Below are 16,362 nucleotides of genomic sequence, written 5' to 3' on the forward strand. Positions count from 1 at the left end.
ATCACAGTCAATTCGTAACAAGATTTAGTTATAAAGATGCTCCTGCTACCTTTCTGATAAGTGTGTGTAGTGTGCGCGTGTGTGTGTGCGTGTCTGTTGGGTCATATTTAATGACAAATTACACCAAGAGTCACCAACCTTTTTGAAACCGAGAGCTAATCCTTGAGTTGAGTAATCCAGACCGCTAAAAATTTGGCACACATCTGAAATAGTTTTGCTCAAATTGTCTTGATTGCATCTTATTATGAATAATTAATATTATGTGAAGACACTGACGTTAATGATTTCTCACAATAATTATAAATAATATGCAAAACTAATTCTCTGAATCATAATCCCTTAGTTTCATCACTGGTGAGCTATTTTTACAACAAGCTCTCCGTCAACTCTTGTGGTCCTTGCTTGGGGATTACCTTGTGCCAGGAGGCACCATGAAGGTGACCACCGGATTGCATTGCACCAATTAATTAAGACTTGCTATGCTTTCCGCCATCAATACACAAAACCATCGGAAAACGCAGTGTCATTAAACAAGTTCCCTCATGATACAACAATGAACAAAATGACTTTATTAATAGATCTTGAATATCACGAATGCCTAAATTAGTGCTTCTCAATTATTTTTTGTTACTCCCCCCCCTAGCAAGAAGAAAATAATTTAACCCCCCCACCACCACCACCACCGCTGCAACTATAAATGACAGCATTTTCGTGGCGAAACAAATCTACAACGTAGAGTTAATACTCGATGCACACAATAGACAATGCGAGCGCCACTGCCAACTACTGGAGCAGATTTGTAATTGCAATTTATTGCAGTACGTATGTTCCCCAGATTCACACGCGCCCCCCTCAGCATTGCACCGGGCCCCCGCCCCCGTATTTGAGAAGCACTGGCCTAGATGGAGCCATACTAAATTCATAGAGGTGGAATTGTGCAACAGTTAAGATATGTGACATGGCAGCATAAAAGAGAAGAAAACATAGACTCTGATTTCGTCAGATTGCTTTTGGACTTCTTTCAAATGTGAGTAAAAATGTATCACATCAGATAGAATTGGAGAGATCACAGACTGTAATTATTACGTCTTGACATCATTGATCTACACAGATTGCTGATGTTTATACACTGTGTCGGACCAAGCAACACAAACAAGTGCAATAAAAAATGCAGGCTGTTAATCTAAAATACAGCAAACTCATTGACAATTACAGTTTGCTGTAAACTAAATATGTTGCAGTCTTGATCATTAAATAAGTAAATTATTGCAGACAGACCAATGAGGCGCCTTAGGCGAGATTTTATTTGAAGCCGCTCTCCATCGATGATTTACATACACTTACAAGAGAATTTGAATTTTTAACATTGCCTTAAAGCCTGGCGCCATCGGCCCCCGTCGCCATCCGCCCTTCGTGTGCGGGAGCATTTATCTGAGCACGGATGGCATGTCGCCATCGGCACCAAATATCAAACATATTTGATCATTTTGGCGCTCAGGCACTATCCGCCTGAGGTGTGCCAGGCAGAGGAGCCAACTGTAAAAGACTATTGTCCACAGTGCATACGCTCTTCATAACCCAAATATGGCGGTGCACTGTCAGCACATTTCTGAGGCTCTCCTGGAAGATAAATTCGTTGATGTTTGGCACAGACAGAAAGAGGAGGTTCTTACAGCTCTCCAGTTGAAGTGTGCAGGTTTGCTTGTCCATTGGGTACTTGGTCAAATCCATGTTACAGGCCACAGTGGTCGTAATTCTGTGGGACACGAACATAACAATTAATTAAAGAATTCCAAATGCAAACTTTGATTGGCTTTTCATTAAATCCACACATTTAAAAAGAAAGGATGAATAGCGGAGCATCATGTCTTTCTGTTTACCGTCTCCTTGGAGAGTGTTGGTGGGTGGAGTCTCCTGCCTTTAATGATATGATTACATTAAATTGTGCATTTCTGCTTTGGCCACAGTGCCAAAATTTGGGGTTTTGCCGACACAACACGAGCAAGCGGATGTCACCACCAAACATTGATGACATGAAAACATCTGACGGAAAACTGATGCAAGAGGCAATGTATATTTGAAGTGTATTGATATTATTATTTTTTTTATTTTATTAAAGCATAGACATTTTAAAGCATATAGCAATAATTACTCGATGAAAAGAAATTGGCAAATCTGCGATGGTACACTTTGAGTACTTTTAAAAAGTCTTCACACCCCTGTTCTAATGCCAGGCTTTTGTGAAATGATGTGACCAATATAAAACATTTGAAACATTTTCCACCATCAATGTGATGTTTATGTGAGGACATGACCCTTATCAGCGCACCAAAACGACTGATTGCCATGGAAACAACAATGCGTCGTCACATTCATTGGACTCAGGAGAGACTGCATCAGTAGCCTTTTGTGTGCTCGTGCCACAAACTCATCTACACGCACAACACTGTGCAGTTGCTGTCATTGCATGCCAACTCTGGGCATGCCCAATTCAAAATGAACAAACGTTTCGTTCCAACGGACCGCAATTTTGTCTTCGTTTTACGGTGCTGACGCTGAACTGAAGCCAAGACTGCAGCCTTTTGTGCCCCCAACTGCCTCAAAGCCTTCAATTATCAGCGTCAGGTCTCAGTACCCGAGAGTTAATGCATTCATTAATTCACAGTGGAGACGGTCACCAAGACCAACAAGCTTATTTTCCAGCTGTTTTCTATCCTATCTAGCCTAGTGTGCCCTGGTACCAAGTACACGTGGACACCTTTGTGACTAAACATGGTGTTCGTGGCGGACAACCTATGATGAGCACGAAAAACCAATAACAGAACACTATTCGGGTTCTGATCAGGGGGGATATAGGAGGGGCATTCCTCACAACCACACCCTTCCAAGTCGCACTGTCATTGCCCACGTGAGCATTGAAGTTACCCAACAGAACGAGGGAATCCCTAGAGGGAGTTCTCGCCAGCAGCTCCTCCAAAAACTCCAAGGTGGGCGGGTACTTTGAACTGCTGTTTGGCGCATAGGAACAAGCAACAATAAGGACCTGCCTCTCCCCCACCAGAGGGCAATGGTAGCCTATCCGTCTGTTCACTTGGGTGAGCCCCAATGCTTAGGCATGAAGCCGTAAGTATGCTCCCACCTCAGGCCTCTCACGGAGAGCAATTCCAGTGTGGAATACAGTCCAACCTTACTCGAGAGGACTGGTACCAGAATTCAAGCTACGTGCCGAGGTGAGCCAGAATAAATCTAGTCGGAAATTCCCAACCTCACACTCCAGCTAACATCCTGCTTTTGATCGAACAACCTATTGATTCTACAATAAATAACTTTTCCATTACACAAGCACAACTCTGTTGGAAATGAATCTTAAAATAAGATTTGTGAGAGAGGGAGTAAAAAATAGACTACTGAGGCTTTGTGGCTGCACAAGTTTTCAAACACTCCTATAACTGGGAATGTGGCTGTGTTCATAATTACCAAGCCTGATTCAAAATCATGTTAGATGGCAGTCAACACACACCTGCCATCATTCAACATGTCTTTGATTAAACCGAAATAACGAACAGATGCTTAAGTAGGCCCGGATTCAAATGTTTGTCATATCGTGAAACATAGTAAAGAAAATCCTTTCATGGAGAAAATAGCACAGCAGTTCGATCTCGTACAAAATATTTTTGGTAAATTGTTGTTTGACTTTCTGTTTGGTCCCATTTTAGGTAGGAGTTGCCACAGAGAGCAAGTACTGGCAGCTCAGTACGTGTGACAATGTCATGTGAAGAAAATCATTCAAGCCAGGCTACATTTGGCACTTAAAATCTCCAAAATACATCTGGGAAAATGCGTTATCGGCTGATGAAATCAAAGTTGCTCTTTTTGGCTTAGATTAAAATGTGTGGTTGGTGCAAACGAGGGGTTGAACTTTCCCACTCAGTAATGGCCATTATAGCTTCAGATTGATTGATCAGCATTCATGTGTTTTGGTAACAACATAGATGCCTCGCTGATAGTGCAGCAAACTACCGGTGGTGTCTCAAGCATGTAGCAACAATTTATTGAAAATGAGACTGCTAGCCAGGTCATTGTGTTTTTGCACATATTAGTTGTGAAATAATTCAGCGTGGTCCCATTTTTTAATATTGCTAAAATTTGTCATTTAAAGATAAAAATATCCACTGTATGTAACGCTTTAAGCAAACAGGGTCGGTATTGCCTGAGGTGATAAAGCCACATTTTGAGAATATTTCATGCGGCTCTAAAGTCATACATAGCATGACCGTTTTCCCAAATATTTGAACATTAAATTACAATTTTAACACAGGACCCTTTATTGTGAATGAATCCCCCTCATATTGCTTGATTAAATCTCTCCTCCAAACCACTTCACTGTGCATACATCTCAGTGCTTTCTCATGTATTCCCAAAGGCGAAGTACTGAAACATTTACCAAAGCTCTAACACCTCACATTCCTCACCTCATACTCTATTTTCTCAGCCCCAATTCCCCTCGGTAACCATTCCTCTTTTGACTATCCTTTTAGTCCTATTTCATTCCAACTAGCCCAACTCTCTAAACACTATCCTACTTAACATCTCTGTCTCAGTGAAGCACAAGGACATTGAGAGCACACACTGAAAAATAAATTTATAAATAAATAAACATTGCACACGTTGGCAACACAGCAAACTCTCCTCACAGTGGCATGTCATCCATAAAGAGAGACTCAATCGAGTGGGAATACCCAACTCAATTTTGCCCCAGCAAGATGTTCACGTTAATTTATTCTCCCACTGTTAGTTTCAAAGCTGCTATTAACAACAGAGGAAATGTGTCCTGAGTGAGATGTTCCCTATTTTACAACACTTTACTGTATCCACGAAAAAAAAAAAGTTCTGAACTGTTGAACTCAAACACAGAGAACGTTGAGTCAATATAATTCAGGTCTAGAGAGTTTTTTTTTTGGTGTAATCTATTGATCAGTAATATCAAAGGGTTTATTATAAAACCGTGCAAATTATAATCTCAAACCAACATCCAAGCCATATGCTCAATGAATGCATGTTTTATGATCTAGCATAATGCTTATCTGATACGAAGCGAACGCTCACACAGCACTAAGAAGACTTCAATGTTTTGAGAGCCTGAAGCTCTTCGTATCGATAGATGACATGCTAACTGTATTGACAGAACCCCCTGCTCTATAATTACGTAGTCAAACCATGTCACTTTGTGGGCCTTAGTCAATTTCCTCTCCATCCCCCCTTGATGCCATTTCATTGTTTCGTAAATCAGAGACCAAACCCAACAACCAATAAAGCGGCAGTTCCGTTCATTATCTGACCTCAGCGCATAAAGGACGGTCCCATTCGGAAAGATGCGGATCAGTCTGTTCTCCACAGTGATGTCGTGAAGAAACGATTTCTTGGAGTCCACAATAAAAGTGTCAGGGACCCAGAGGAGCTCCACGAGCCGCCCGTCAAGACTCAGGCTCTTGTTGCCTTCAAACACCAAACGCTCATCTGTCCAGCGCTGCCGGAGGAATATGGTGGCTGTGTAGTCCTGCAAGATTGAGGTCCAAAAGGTTAGAGCAAAACTAATGGACTACTTTACTATGTGATGTCCAAAATATGCTGACAGTCAAGCAATGTATTCCCTAACTATGGCATTCCTGTGTAGTCAGGTTATTTTTTTCCCACATTTTGATATTGGTGGCATCAGGTCCCTGAGCTGTTCTAAGCCTTAAGCAATTGAAATGCAGTGCATTGCATCAAGTCAGCAACTTCGCTTTTACGTTTGAGAGAACACAGCAGGGTCCAGGTATTGTGTGTTGCTGTGTGTGTATCAGCACTGCCAGGTTGATAGGTGTTAATGATCTTTGAGCTTCTCACTGTGTTTTTTCATTGCCCATCAAAGGCATGCTGATAATGTAAGCCAGCAATAGCAAACGTAATAATCAGGTAATTATTTGACATTCATCAGTGAGTCGCTTCTGGAGGCCTTGACAGTGGCAGGGCAGCAAACTAGACGGGGGGGTGTGACAGATTGTCACTTTGGATTATTTGGAGGGTATGATGAGTCCGTTTAAATTGGAAAGGTCAGACCCACAAAGTGGCAACAATTGTAGAACAGAGATGAATCACATGACCAAAATAAATTACACCTGAAATCTCGTGAGGCATTAGGCTCCCATATTCCCCATTGGGTCATAATTGCAAAAAAAAACACCGGAAACAAATGTTAAATGTAAAAGCAAGGAGTGGGATTCTAAAGACATTAAACATATAATGTTTACATTTCATGTGATATATTTATGGACCTGTTTTCAACTGGAAATTAGTTGATGTAAAACAGAAAGCAGGGTCCTCCGTTTATGATGGTATCTTATCAATCTTATTGTTTTTTTATTTGATTAGTTCATATTTATGGCCTAGAAGTGTTTTTCAAAAATATATTTGCTTTACTGCATGAGTTTAGGTGAGTGTCTTGTACTTATTTCCTTTGCTGGATCAAATTTAATTTTCTAATTTTTTTAAGTTGTAAAAAAAAATATTCCAATCACCTTATGCACATGATTTTTGCACATCTCTGGTCACAATTTAAGATGGCTCGAAGATGAAAAGTCAATCTTCCACTGGACTACACAAGGTGACACCTGTAGTGCAGATTTGATCAGCTTGATTGTGGCCTCGAAATATTGTTTTACGCCTATATTGGCTATTCAAAGTTGCAGAACATGAGCAGAAATTGAATCATAAAGCATCACAAACGTGTTCAATACTGTGGCCTATTCAGGCAAAATATGAACTGCGGAATTCTTCTGAGGTCAAAACATCTGTTTCATCAGATGTGTGGGGGGCTGATCTTGGAGGATTTCCCAAGTCGTGGACTGGCATGGTCTGTGTTTGTGACATTTGTTGGATGTGCGGCCAAATTCAGAGAATGAATGTTGGAAGGACATGTAGATAGGAGGAAAAAGTTCTTTCAACAAATAAATTAGGTTAAAGTTTTTGTTACTGCCGCATTGCGTTGCACAAACAAGCAAAAAAAAAAGAGATCATATTTGAAGTTGCCTTTTCTTCGACTACTCCATTTTCTTTCACACAAACAAATTAGGTCCCGAAACCAATTAGTCACAATTAATGTTATCTGTACCTCTTCACGAACACCAATTATCAGGCACTCATTTTGCTGTTTTTGTTTTTTCATCAAATCTATGTTCAAACTTAATCCTATTCTTAATTGTTTGTTGCATATTATAATTCAAGTCATAAAAAGTGTGAGAAATCAAAACTGCTGAGTTTGTAGATTTACACACACAAAAAAAAATCTCTTACCATATTAATCTCTGAAATGGTGTCAATACTAGCAATGTCCAAGCTCATACCAACCGTCACAGGACCATCTAGAAAAATAGAAGAAGCAAACAAAACATACAATACCAACATGTCCTGTCCAGGACAATTGTGGAATTCCAGGTCATGTTAAGTCATCAAGAGTTTAATAATGCATTGTGTTGAATAATGAATTGCTGATCAGGGGACATTCATTAAAGAAAATCAATCCCTTATATTTATTGCATTTTTGATTTGTTAATTGTTAATTATTTGTTTTGCCTGTTCCACTGACAAAACCAATTATTTTTTCATTTTTTCTGTTTTTATTTCTATGCAGAAGACCAGTGAGCCTCTCAAAGTAAAATTAAAGGTCAGTGCCATCAAAAATATTTTGTATAAATGTGGATTGGCAACAATCATTCCTATGGTGATGATGACAACAATGTGGCAAATATTCTAATCTTTTCCACAAACGGGAGCACGTTGTACATTTTTACAGTTTTCGGCGTGTTATTTATTTTATATCTCCAGAATTGAAGAATACTTTGTCCCGCTATGTTCTTCGGAATATTAAGAGAATTGCAGACTTTTTGGTCGCCTAAACTCAGATTTTTACCTTACCATAATTACAATGATGCACTTCAAGGTTTTGCACTGATACAGTGGACTTGTAAGTTGTATTTGATTCTCTAACCAAGGCCGGGTCTAGGCAGACATGTATGAGGGGGCAGCCACAAATCTTGAGGGGGCATTATTGCATTATATATGTAACCTCAGAATTGAATGCAAGCAATCTCTACGCGAGAGTTCTGTGGTATGTCACTTGTTTGCGAGGCCGAGTGCCTGAGCAGAATGAGAAACACAAGGCTTGGACAAGTCTGTTGAAAGTTTTGCAGAAGTGGAAAAGTGAAGCTGCTATTGTAAGAGAAAAGCCAGATTGTTGAAGTTAGGTGGGGGCGGGGCTTTCATTAGGTGGCTGCACGCACAGATAATGCGTGCACAGTCTGAGGCCTGTGCTGTGACACATGACAGGCCAGTGGGCGCACATAACCGGGTCATGGAGAATAGGCGACAGTTTAAATACTCAAAGAATTTTGTTAATTTTGTTGGTTGTTGTTGATTTTCAAGAAAAATTATGAACTCTTGTTTTCATTATGTTATTATCAATTAAGTATGTCACTTCCCAAAACATGAACGAGTTTAACAAAGCTCATTTGCTTCGCATTTGCAGTTTATTGATGTAAACTGGGATTAGAAACCTGACACTGGCTCATTTGCATTCTGAAGAGTGATTGGAAATTGGGTCTCCGCTCGCTGCAGACAGCTATCCCCACAGTGAGCCGGCAGCAGGCCGATACGCTGAGCATAGTGAAAATGGCAGAAGTCAAGAAACATGACACGAGAAACAACTCAATTTTATATTTGAGCGAGCAATCAAGTCATTAAGACAGTAAGAAGTGGAGCGGAGGAGTGAGATATATATATGTATATATATTTATATTTGGGGCAGCATGATAATTATTTGAGGGGGCCAGGCCCCTCTTGCCCCTGCCTAGACCCGCCCCTGGACATTGAATTAAATAATGAATATCAAATAGTATTGTACTACTTTTATTTGGCAAACTGAAACATAATGTATGTCAGTATATTACTCTGATTATTAATACTTCCTTGCATAGAATCCGTCATCATCCCTGCTGTCAAAATTCCATTTGAAGAGTACGTGTGGATGTCGGTTCCTTACTATCAAAGAAAGGCCTCAGGTACTTGTTATATCCTTTCATCAGCTTTTGAATGGTTGGAGGCAGAATTTCTCCTTCCTTCATTTCCGCATTGAGCATGGAGTTCTCTAGCAACCTGAGGAGGACAGAAAGAAGGCAAAACGGGAGCGCATTAGAATTTTTCATTGTGCCACCCTTGCACATTTACCAGGTACATTCACTGTAACTGCGGGGTATCCATTTCGTTCTGATGCAAATCTTGCAAACACTTGCTGCGAGAAGACATGGCATGAAATGGAGATTAATGGGATTTTCCCAAAAAAGAAAAACATGAAGCACACATGAAAGGCTTATTGAATTGTTTTGAATCACTTATTATATTTTATGGGAACCAACCATCTCCCATAGGCTTGCATTTTAATTGGTGGCTTTCAAGAAATGTATCTCTTTTCTTTTTTTTTTAAATACGAGCGCTATTATATGGCATGTAATTGCAATATACAGTGATTTACACCAGCCCCCTCCCCCTCTCCATCCTTAGGTTATGTGTGTGTTTGTGTCGAATCTGGAAAGTGTGAAATACAGATAATTTTCTCATGGACAAAAAGCTTGTAGAGGCACACGCACGTGCCATGATGTAAGAAGAACCATACTAGAAGAACCTGTAATTACACAATCAGTACTGTAGGTGGCAGTGTGCATAGAGAGTAAGGTGTTTGTTTTTTGTTTTTTTTAATTCAATTAGATTTTTTTTTTGCACCAAGCATGCTGAGCACAGAGCTGGAGATATGCAATGCAGTGAACAAACCCTTAAAAGACACAGTGGAGAAATATTTAACAGTAATCAGAAGAAAGGTGAAGAAAGAATCAAAACAATGTTAAATGAAGTTTTTTTTGTGGTCAGTTACCGGTAAGCTATATTTCTTTCTTTCTTTTTTTTTTTTTGATTTCTTTATTGTTCATAAGGTAAGCAGTGTTATGCACAGGTGTGCTTATAACAGTTTTATTGGAATTTACTGTAAAGCCACGGCAGAGAGTTGGGGGAATGCAAAATATTTCTTTCGAGGGATGCGTGACAGAAAATAATAGAGAAGCACTGGTTTAATGCAACAAACTAAAACGGTATATAAAAAAAATTGGGATATTAGTGGAATAATAAATGCAGTTGTGCAGTATTTGGAAATTAAATGAACTACAGGGAGCAAAGAATATCTTTTTTCTGGACCGAGTCATCTCGCATCTGTGGCACCATGCTAATGATGTTTCATGAGTCTACTGCGAGCAGTAACATTTTATATGCTGAGCTTTGCTGCACAGACCTGGCGGGGTGAGTCAGGAACCCACTGTTAATCGGACTATATTTGCAATACAGCATATCAAAGCTTTTGGATGAATCTTTAATTAACATAAAAAAATGTTGACAATGCCCAACCACCTGATTGTTGATAAAAGCAATTTGCATAATTTTGATTTTGAAACTTATATTAAATATGCAATAAATGACTACTAACAATATTATGAAATTCCATCTCGTGCATGTCCTACTTGTGAAAGCCCCATGTGGCCTCCAAGTGGAACTGCTGGAGCTGACAGGCTTCCACGCAAATGAAAGTGAAGTTCAGCTTTCAGACCACCTGACTGTGTCAAATAAGTCAAGACAGCTGGGAAGTTGCTCCCAGCACCCTGTTGCTATGCTGCATGAAGTCTCACTCACATGGCTTGCAGCCTGTTGTTTCAGCAGGCAACAGTCTTGGATGCTAAAGCCGCGTTAGAGACGGCGGCGACAGCGCTCTGCCTCTGGCCCACTGCATTATCATTCTAGCTCACCCTGTGTGGTTACATTCACAATTACGCTTACAAAATGCATGGTTGGATTCTAAGGCTTTTTTTTTTTTTAACCAAAATGCTGTTGTTTCTGCTACATCAGTGGCTGGCAAAATAAAATGAGAACTAGGAAAACACGTATTACATGAAGAGAAATATAGCTTCCGTAATGACTTCAGAATTCTTATCGATTACAGATGATATTGCCAATCATATTAGGCTTTTTAAGAATATCGGCATACAAAATTGCACTTCATATAATGACCACTTTTTGTTATTTTCAACTAACTAAAATTTGTATGTGGCATGGTGCTTTTGTCTTTATGTGAAACCAATCCTTGGTGCAAAAAAGATTGGCGACCGCCGCCCTACAGAACTGCACCAAATCAAGTCTTTTCGCTTATTCTAGGGACTCCCTCTACATAGACACACATATGTGCGCTTTTCATAAAAAGTGGTCCATTTTCATATTTGTGCCAGGCCGAGGCCGTTATGCAACTGGCAATTCTAATTGTAACAGCGAGTAGGCTAAACATTTGACCAGATAAAAGCTGGTCTAAGTTGTGGAGCAGATTGTGAAATGGTGGATTTGATTAGGGTGCAGGTTGCCAGTTCTGAGCTCCGCAGATGTGTGTGGTGGTTGTCATCGTAATTCATTCATAAATAGGCCAACAGCGTTAGCTCATCTTAAAACACGAAATACACGCGAGTCAGTCAGTAATTACAGTTTGCCATCGATCAAGTGTATATACAAATATAATATTAGCGAACAAGCTTTGTAATATTTATTCTTTATTGACAATTTTTTGCATCTAAATACAAAACGTATACTTCACATCTGCAACAGTGACTTTATGATGACAGCATGATAAAGAGGAAAAGTAGATATTTTGTGACCGATGCTATGATTAACCTCACACATTACACAGTACCTGCTCATCCAAACACAAGCATCATTTCTATTTTTGAACTGTCGCAACTTTCTACGCCTATTTGAAAGCAAAGTCTTCAGAGGGCACATATTCCCAGGGTACAATCTGACAGACCTGACACACCTGCCCACTGGGCTGCCTATCAAGAATAATAAGATGACACACTGAGTGCCCACAACTGAGCTCAGGGCACCGATGCCATACAGACGGGAAGCCTCACTTAAGAATCAGCATGAAAAAAAAAAAAACAATAACAAAAAAAACATACAACAACATATTTGTAATGTCATTTATTTTTTTCTAAGCTTAAAGATATTAGACTGACAATACTCCTACCTACTTGAACGCGACATATTTTTCAAGTTATGCACGTTCTTATCAATACTTCGTCAAAGAAAAAGTGGATTTATTCATTATACTTCAAATTATGCTGATTTTAATTTAGAATGTAAATATTTAGACCCATTGGGGGTTTTATGTGGTGGCAGCTGAACTGCCACCTCCACCAAATGCCAATCTGCAATCGATCAATACTAAATTCACCGTCTTGTAATAATAATAAATGTTTCTTCTATTGTCTACATAATGTGTATACACATTTTAATCACTAGTTTAGAATTCACTCCCAATACAATCATCTTATTTTAAATTGCTTAGGTAGTGAAATGTGCAATTAGGAAAAGGGACTGAGCTTATGAAATAAGAACTTGTATTTAGTTTTAATTTTGTTTTTATTCAACCCATATCGATTACGTTTTGTTTTTTTCACTAGTATGCACAATACAAAAGTAGTAAATTGATATACACAATCAAAATGTGGGATGCACCTGAAAGAAGAAAAAAAATATATATATACTTAAATATAAGGTGGTCCTTTTTTTTCGCACTATAAATGTATATATTGTAACAAACTAGATTATGTGTTGTCATTGAGGGCTTGTAGCAAAATATATCATTCTGTTACTTTGAGTTCATTAACACAACACTCTGTGCATGGTTGAGAGTGTCGGAATGGAGAATGCTAATGCTAGCTTCCAGACATGACTGTACCCATGTCAGAAATGAGCATCAGCCACAACGTGCTTCCTTTTTAGATGCTCACTTATCACCACCGTGCTGCCATGAATGGGAGGTTTGCACCTGAATTATCGGACTCGGTTGCTAACACGGGATAGCCATGACACTACAATGACCTGAGAGGAAAACAACGCACCTCATGAATAAAAACATAAATAAACAACTCGGTCGTCGACGTCATCGTGACTACAACGCAGAGAAACTGTATGCTCTCTCTCTCTCTCTCTCTCTCTCTCTCTCTCTCTCTCTCTCTCTCTCTCTCTCTCTCTCTCTCTCATTGACAAATAGGAGTACTCAAAGTAACAGAACATGACATGTTTGCCACAACCCCTCAACAACACATAACAATAAAGCACACACAACCAGTTCATTAAAATATACTGTCACAGTGCAAAAAAAAAACGCTTCTATTAATCTTCGATGTTTCTTTATTTTCCCTTTTCAGGTGCATACCTCTTATTAATTTTGTATATAATTTTAATGCATTAAACTTTAAATTCGAAAAGCATTTGGGATGAATGAAGGTTCAATTAAAAAAATGAAACACAGTACAAGTGATTTTAGTTTTCTTTTGCCCAGTGCCTTTTCCTAATTTTACTCATTCGATTTTACTGACTTCTAAATTAAAAATTTTTTTATGCCTAAGAAGAATGAAATGTATTTGCAGGTATTTCTTTTTGCATTCATAGTTTCATAGCATTGATGGTGCAAGTATGCATAGTGTGTAGTTTTTGGCTCAATTTGAAAAGATATATACAACCAAAAATGTTGAGGCCACGCCATCATTTATAAACAGTATCAAGAATGCTGGTAAAAGCTTCCAAGTTTAATAAGGTAAAGTGTACAATCAACTTAAATGTCTTCATTTTTATAGTTTACACATACCTTAAATAATTCAGGCTGCACGATTATGTTTACATAAGAGCGGCTCCTTGCTGGTGATATCTTGCGATTTATAATCTATATATATATATATATATATATATATATATATAGGGTTGAAACAGATGCTGCGGAACATGTCCAACGCTAGCTGTGGAAAAAAAAATGTTGGACAGCGCTGCTGCTATTTCATCATCGCTGTAGATAAATTATCGTATGTAAACTGTATTTTGTTGATCTCTTAAATTCTTCAGATCATTGTTGGGAGTAGTGTAAAGAACAATTACTGCAAGAGTTAGGATACCCTCTTGAACCAGCACCGTTGTGACTGTATACAGGACAAATGGTATAGAAAATGAATAGATTTTTTTCAGTGTGACTCGTTGGTGCAGATCAATGATAAGGAAACACAAATAATGGCGGCACTGTGAATCAAGTAGCTACCAATCAATGAGCAAAAACACACACAATGACACAAAAAGCTAAGGCCACATTAATGAGCTGTTCACTTATTCCAAAACAACAGTTAATTTCCATCTTAGTATTTGTTTTGATCGCTACATGAAATTGATCACAATACAAATTAAGTAATGTGATCTTCCAAATCACTTTATAAGAGAATCCAATTTTAACTTGAAGGGCGTTGACCTCTACTGCAAAGTGCATTATGTGACATTTGAAGCTCTCTATACATTCGGTGGCCTAAAGGCTATACTAATGTGGGGTGTCTCAAGTTAGACGCTCGGTTGGATGAATCAGTTCAGACATCGTTATACAGAGGTGCCTCGGAATGAAGATCTCACACCCTGTGGCAGAATTTGCCTTTTCAGATACAGTTTCATGACATAACATCTCAAAAGACCCCCCAACCTCCCTATGAACTCTTCTTCCCAATCTTCATTCAATTCAAACCAAGCATCAGCACAGGCGGCCCTTGCGCATTTCATAACAGATTAATTTAGATGAACATACCCTCCCTGCAGTGAGCTGAGTAATGCTCTCAATGGACTTCCTTCTCCCCGTCTTTTCCCGACATGCTTCCTCCCACTCAGCAATATGCACAAGTCGTACCGGCTTCCCACACATCTTTCATTGATTCATGTGATTATCTCACTCCAGCATCCAAACCATGCCTTTTGTTATACAGAAATCCCGTGTGTTTTTAGCATATGCACAAGGAGCAATTTGAGTTTTTTATTTATTTATTCTAAGCAATCTGACGCATTCCATTGCTGGCAGCGATACAGTTCCGCCAAACTTTGCTGTTACTCCTAAAACTCTGACTCACAAGGGATTCACTAATGCATTTTCATGAGATAATTTGACTGGAGATTCATTAAACCTGCAAGTCATATTACCATAATGTATGCATTCTCTTCCATTATGGCAATCAAATTAGAAACACAGATGCAAGTTGTGCATGTTTCCAATGAGTTATTGATAGAAAATGCCCTTATTCCACATTCATATTAGGATAATGTTTAAAATTATTTTAGCTCCCGAACAAGCCTTTCAGTTGTATTTTTTTCCAAAGGGAGTAACATGACAAGCATTGATTCAAGGGTGGTGCCTCTTTGACCTGAGTAGTAATTTTTTTTTTTTTTTATGACCGTTACACACCAAGAGACGAGGCCAAACAAAACTGAACGAGCAGTCGCAACCCGGTGAATGACCCTTTGTATTAATAAAAAAATAAAATAAAAATAATGGATTGCTATGACAACTGTAGTTTCATAAGAAGAGCGATTAGTTGGAGAAACGGATGCAAGTGTGACTATTTGATAGGCTGTTGGCAATTATTACCCCCTTTATTGAGTGCACTCGAGCATTTTGACCTTTGACCTATTTATCGGCCGGCTGATCATAGCAACCGATTTTAGGCGTTTTCTATAGAATAGTGATCAGCTGGAGTTTTGCTGATTACGTGGCCGACGATTGGCAGCTCATGGAAACTAAATTGACACTTCCGTAGTGTACAGGCGAGCAGTTTAATGAAGTTTAATTTTCATTCAAACATTCTCCATTTGTTCTCGCTTGAGCTTGTCCTAAAAATCCATATTGGATGCCCCAAATGTCTTCTTTTGTCAAGATTTTTTATTTTCCCCTTGAAACAAGACTGGACTTGAGATGCTGCCGCTCTCATGTGCAAAGATCATCTCCTCATGCGTTAGAGTAGGTGTCTTTCGAGGCTTCCGCAGACCTCTCAGCCATCACGGGCTACATAAGATGCAATGACAGGCAAGTCATGATTGGTCATGTAGCGAGCTTGGTGGATGAAAGCTGATGTTTCTTCATTGTATACAATCCTTGGTAGGAAACAAGAAACCTTTCAATTGAAAAAGACAGCTGTATACAGCATAGCTGCCTACTGATGTTTAAATATCATGAAAAATGTGATCATGACAAGACAGTTGGAAATCAGTGAGTGCGAAAGCCATAAATGTTTCCCTTAAAGGCATTGTATAGTAATGTTATACTGGTCTACTTTGAAATCCAAGGAACATAAAAAGTTGTGCCAGTTTAATAGGAGCACATGGTATTGTTTACAAAGTTTTAATACACCCCACTAGGGGGCTATTCCAACAAATTAAATA

General features: G+C 39.0%; 1 protein-coding gene across 2 annotated transcripts in view; it reads right to left on the minus strand.

Annotated features, from left to right (window-relative positions):
- The window catches only part of gabrzb (gamma-aminobutyric acid type A receptor subunit zeta, b), a 43,497-nt gene that overhangs the window by 10,450 nt on the left and 16,685 nt on the right, over positions 1-16,362 (minus strand). Inside the window, exons 3-6 of one of the 2 annotated variants that reach the window (XM_088304925.1) lie at positions 9,075-9,189; positions 7,333-7,395; positions 5,340-5,557; positions 1,674-1,756 (exon numbers count right to left, since the gene is read on the minus strand). In XM_088304925.1, coding sequence (XP_088161051.1) covers positions 1,674-1,756; positions 5,340-5,557; positions 7,333-7,395; positions 9,075-9,189 — 479 coding nt within the window. Of the gene's footprint in view, positions 1-1,673; positions 1,757-5,339; positions 5,558-7,332; positions 7,401-9,074; positions 9,190-16,362 lie in introns of both variants that reach the window. The other variant, XM_088304924.1, reaches the window with a different exon arrangement.

Source organism: Idiotropiscis lumnitzeri, chromosome 9 (genome assembly GCF_059441095.1).
Source record: "Idiotropiscis lumnitzeri isolate Australia: NSW breed Sydney's pygmy pipehorse chromosome 9, RoL_Ilum_1.0, whole genome shotgun sequence".
Lineage (NCBI taxonomy): Eukaryota > Metazoa > Chordata > Actinopteri > Syngnathiformes > Syngnathidae > Idiotropiscis > Idiotropiscis lumnitzeri.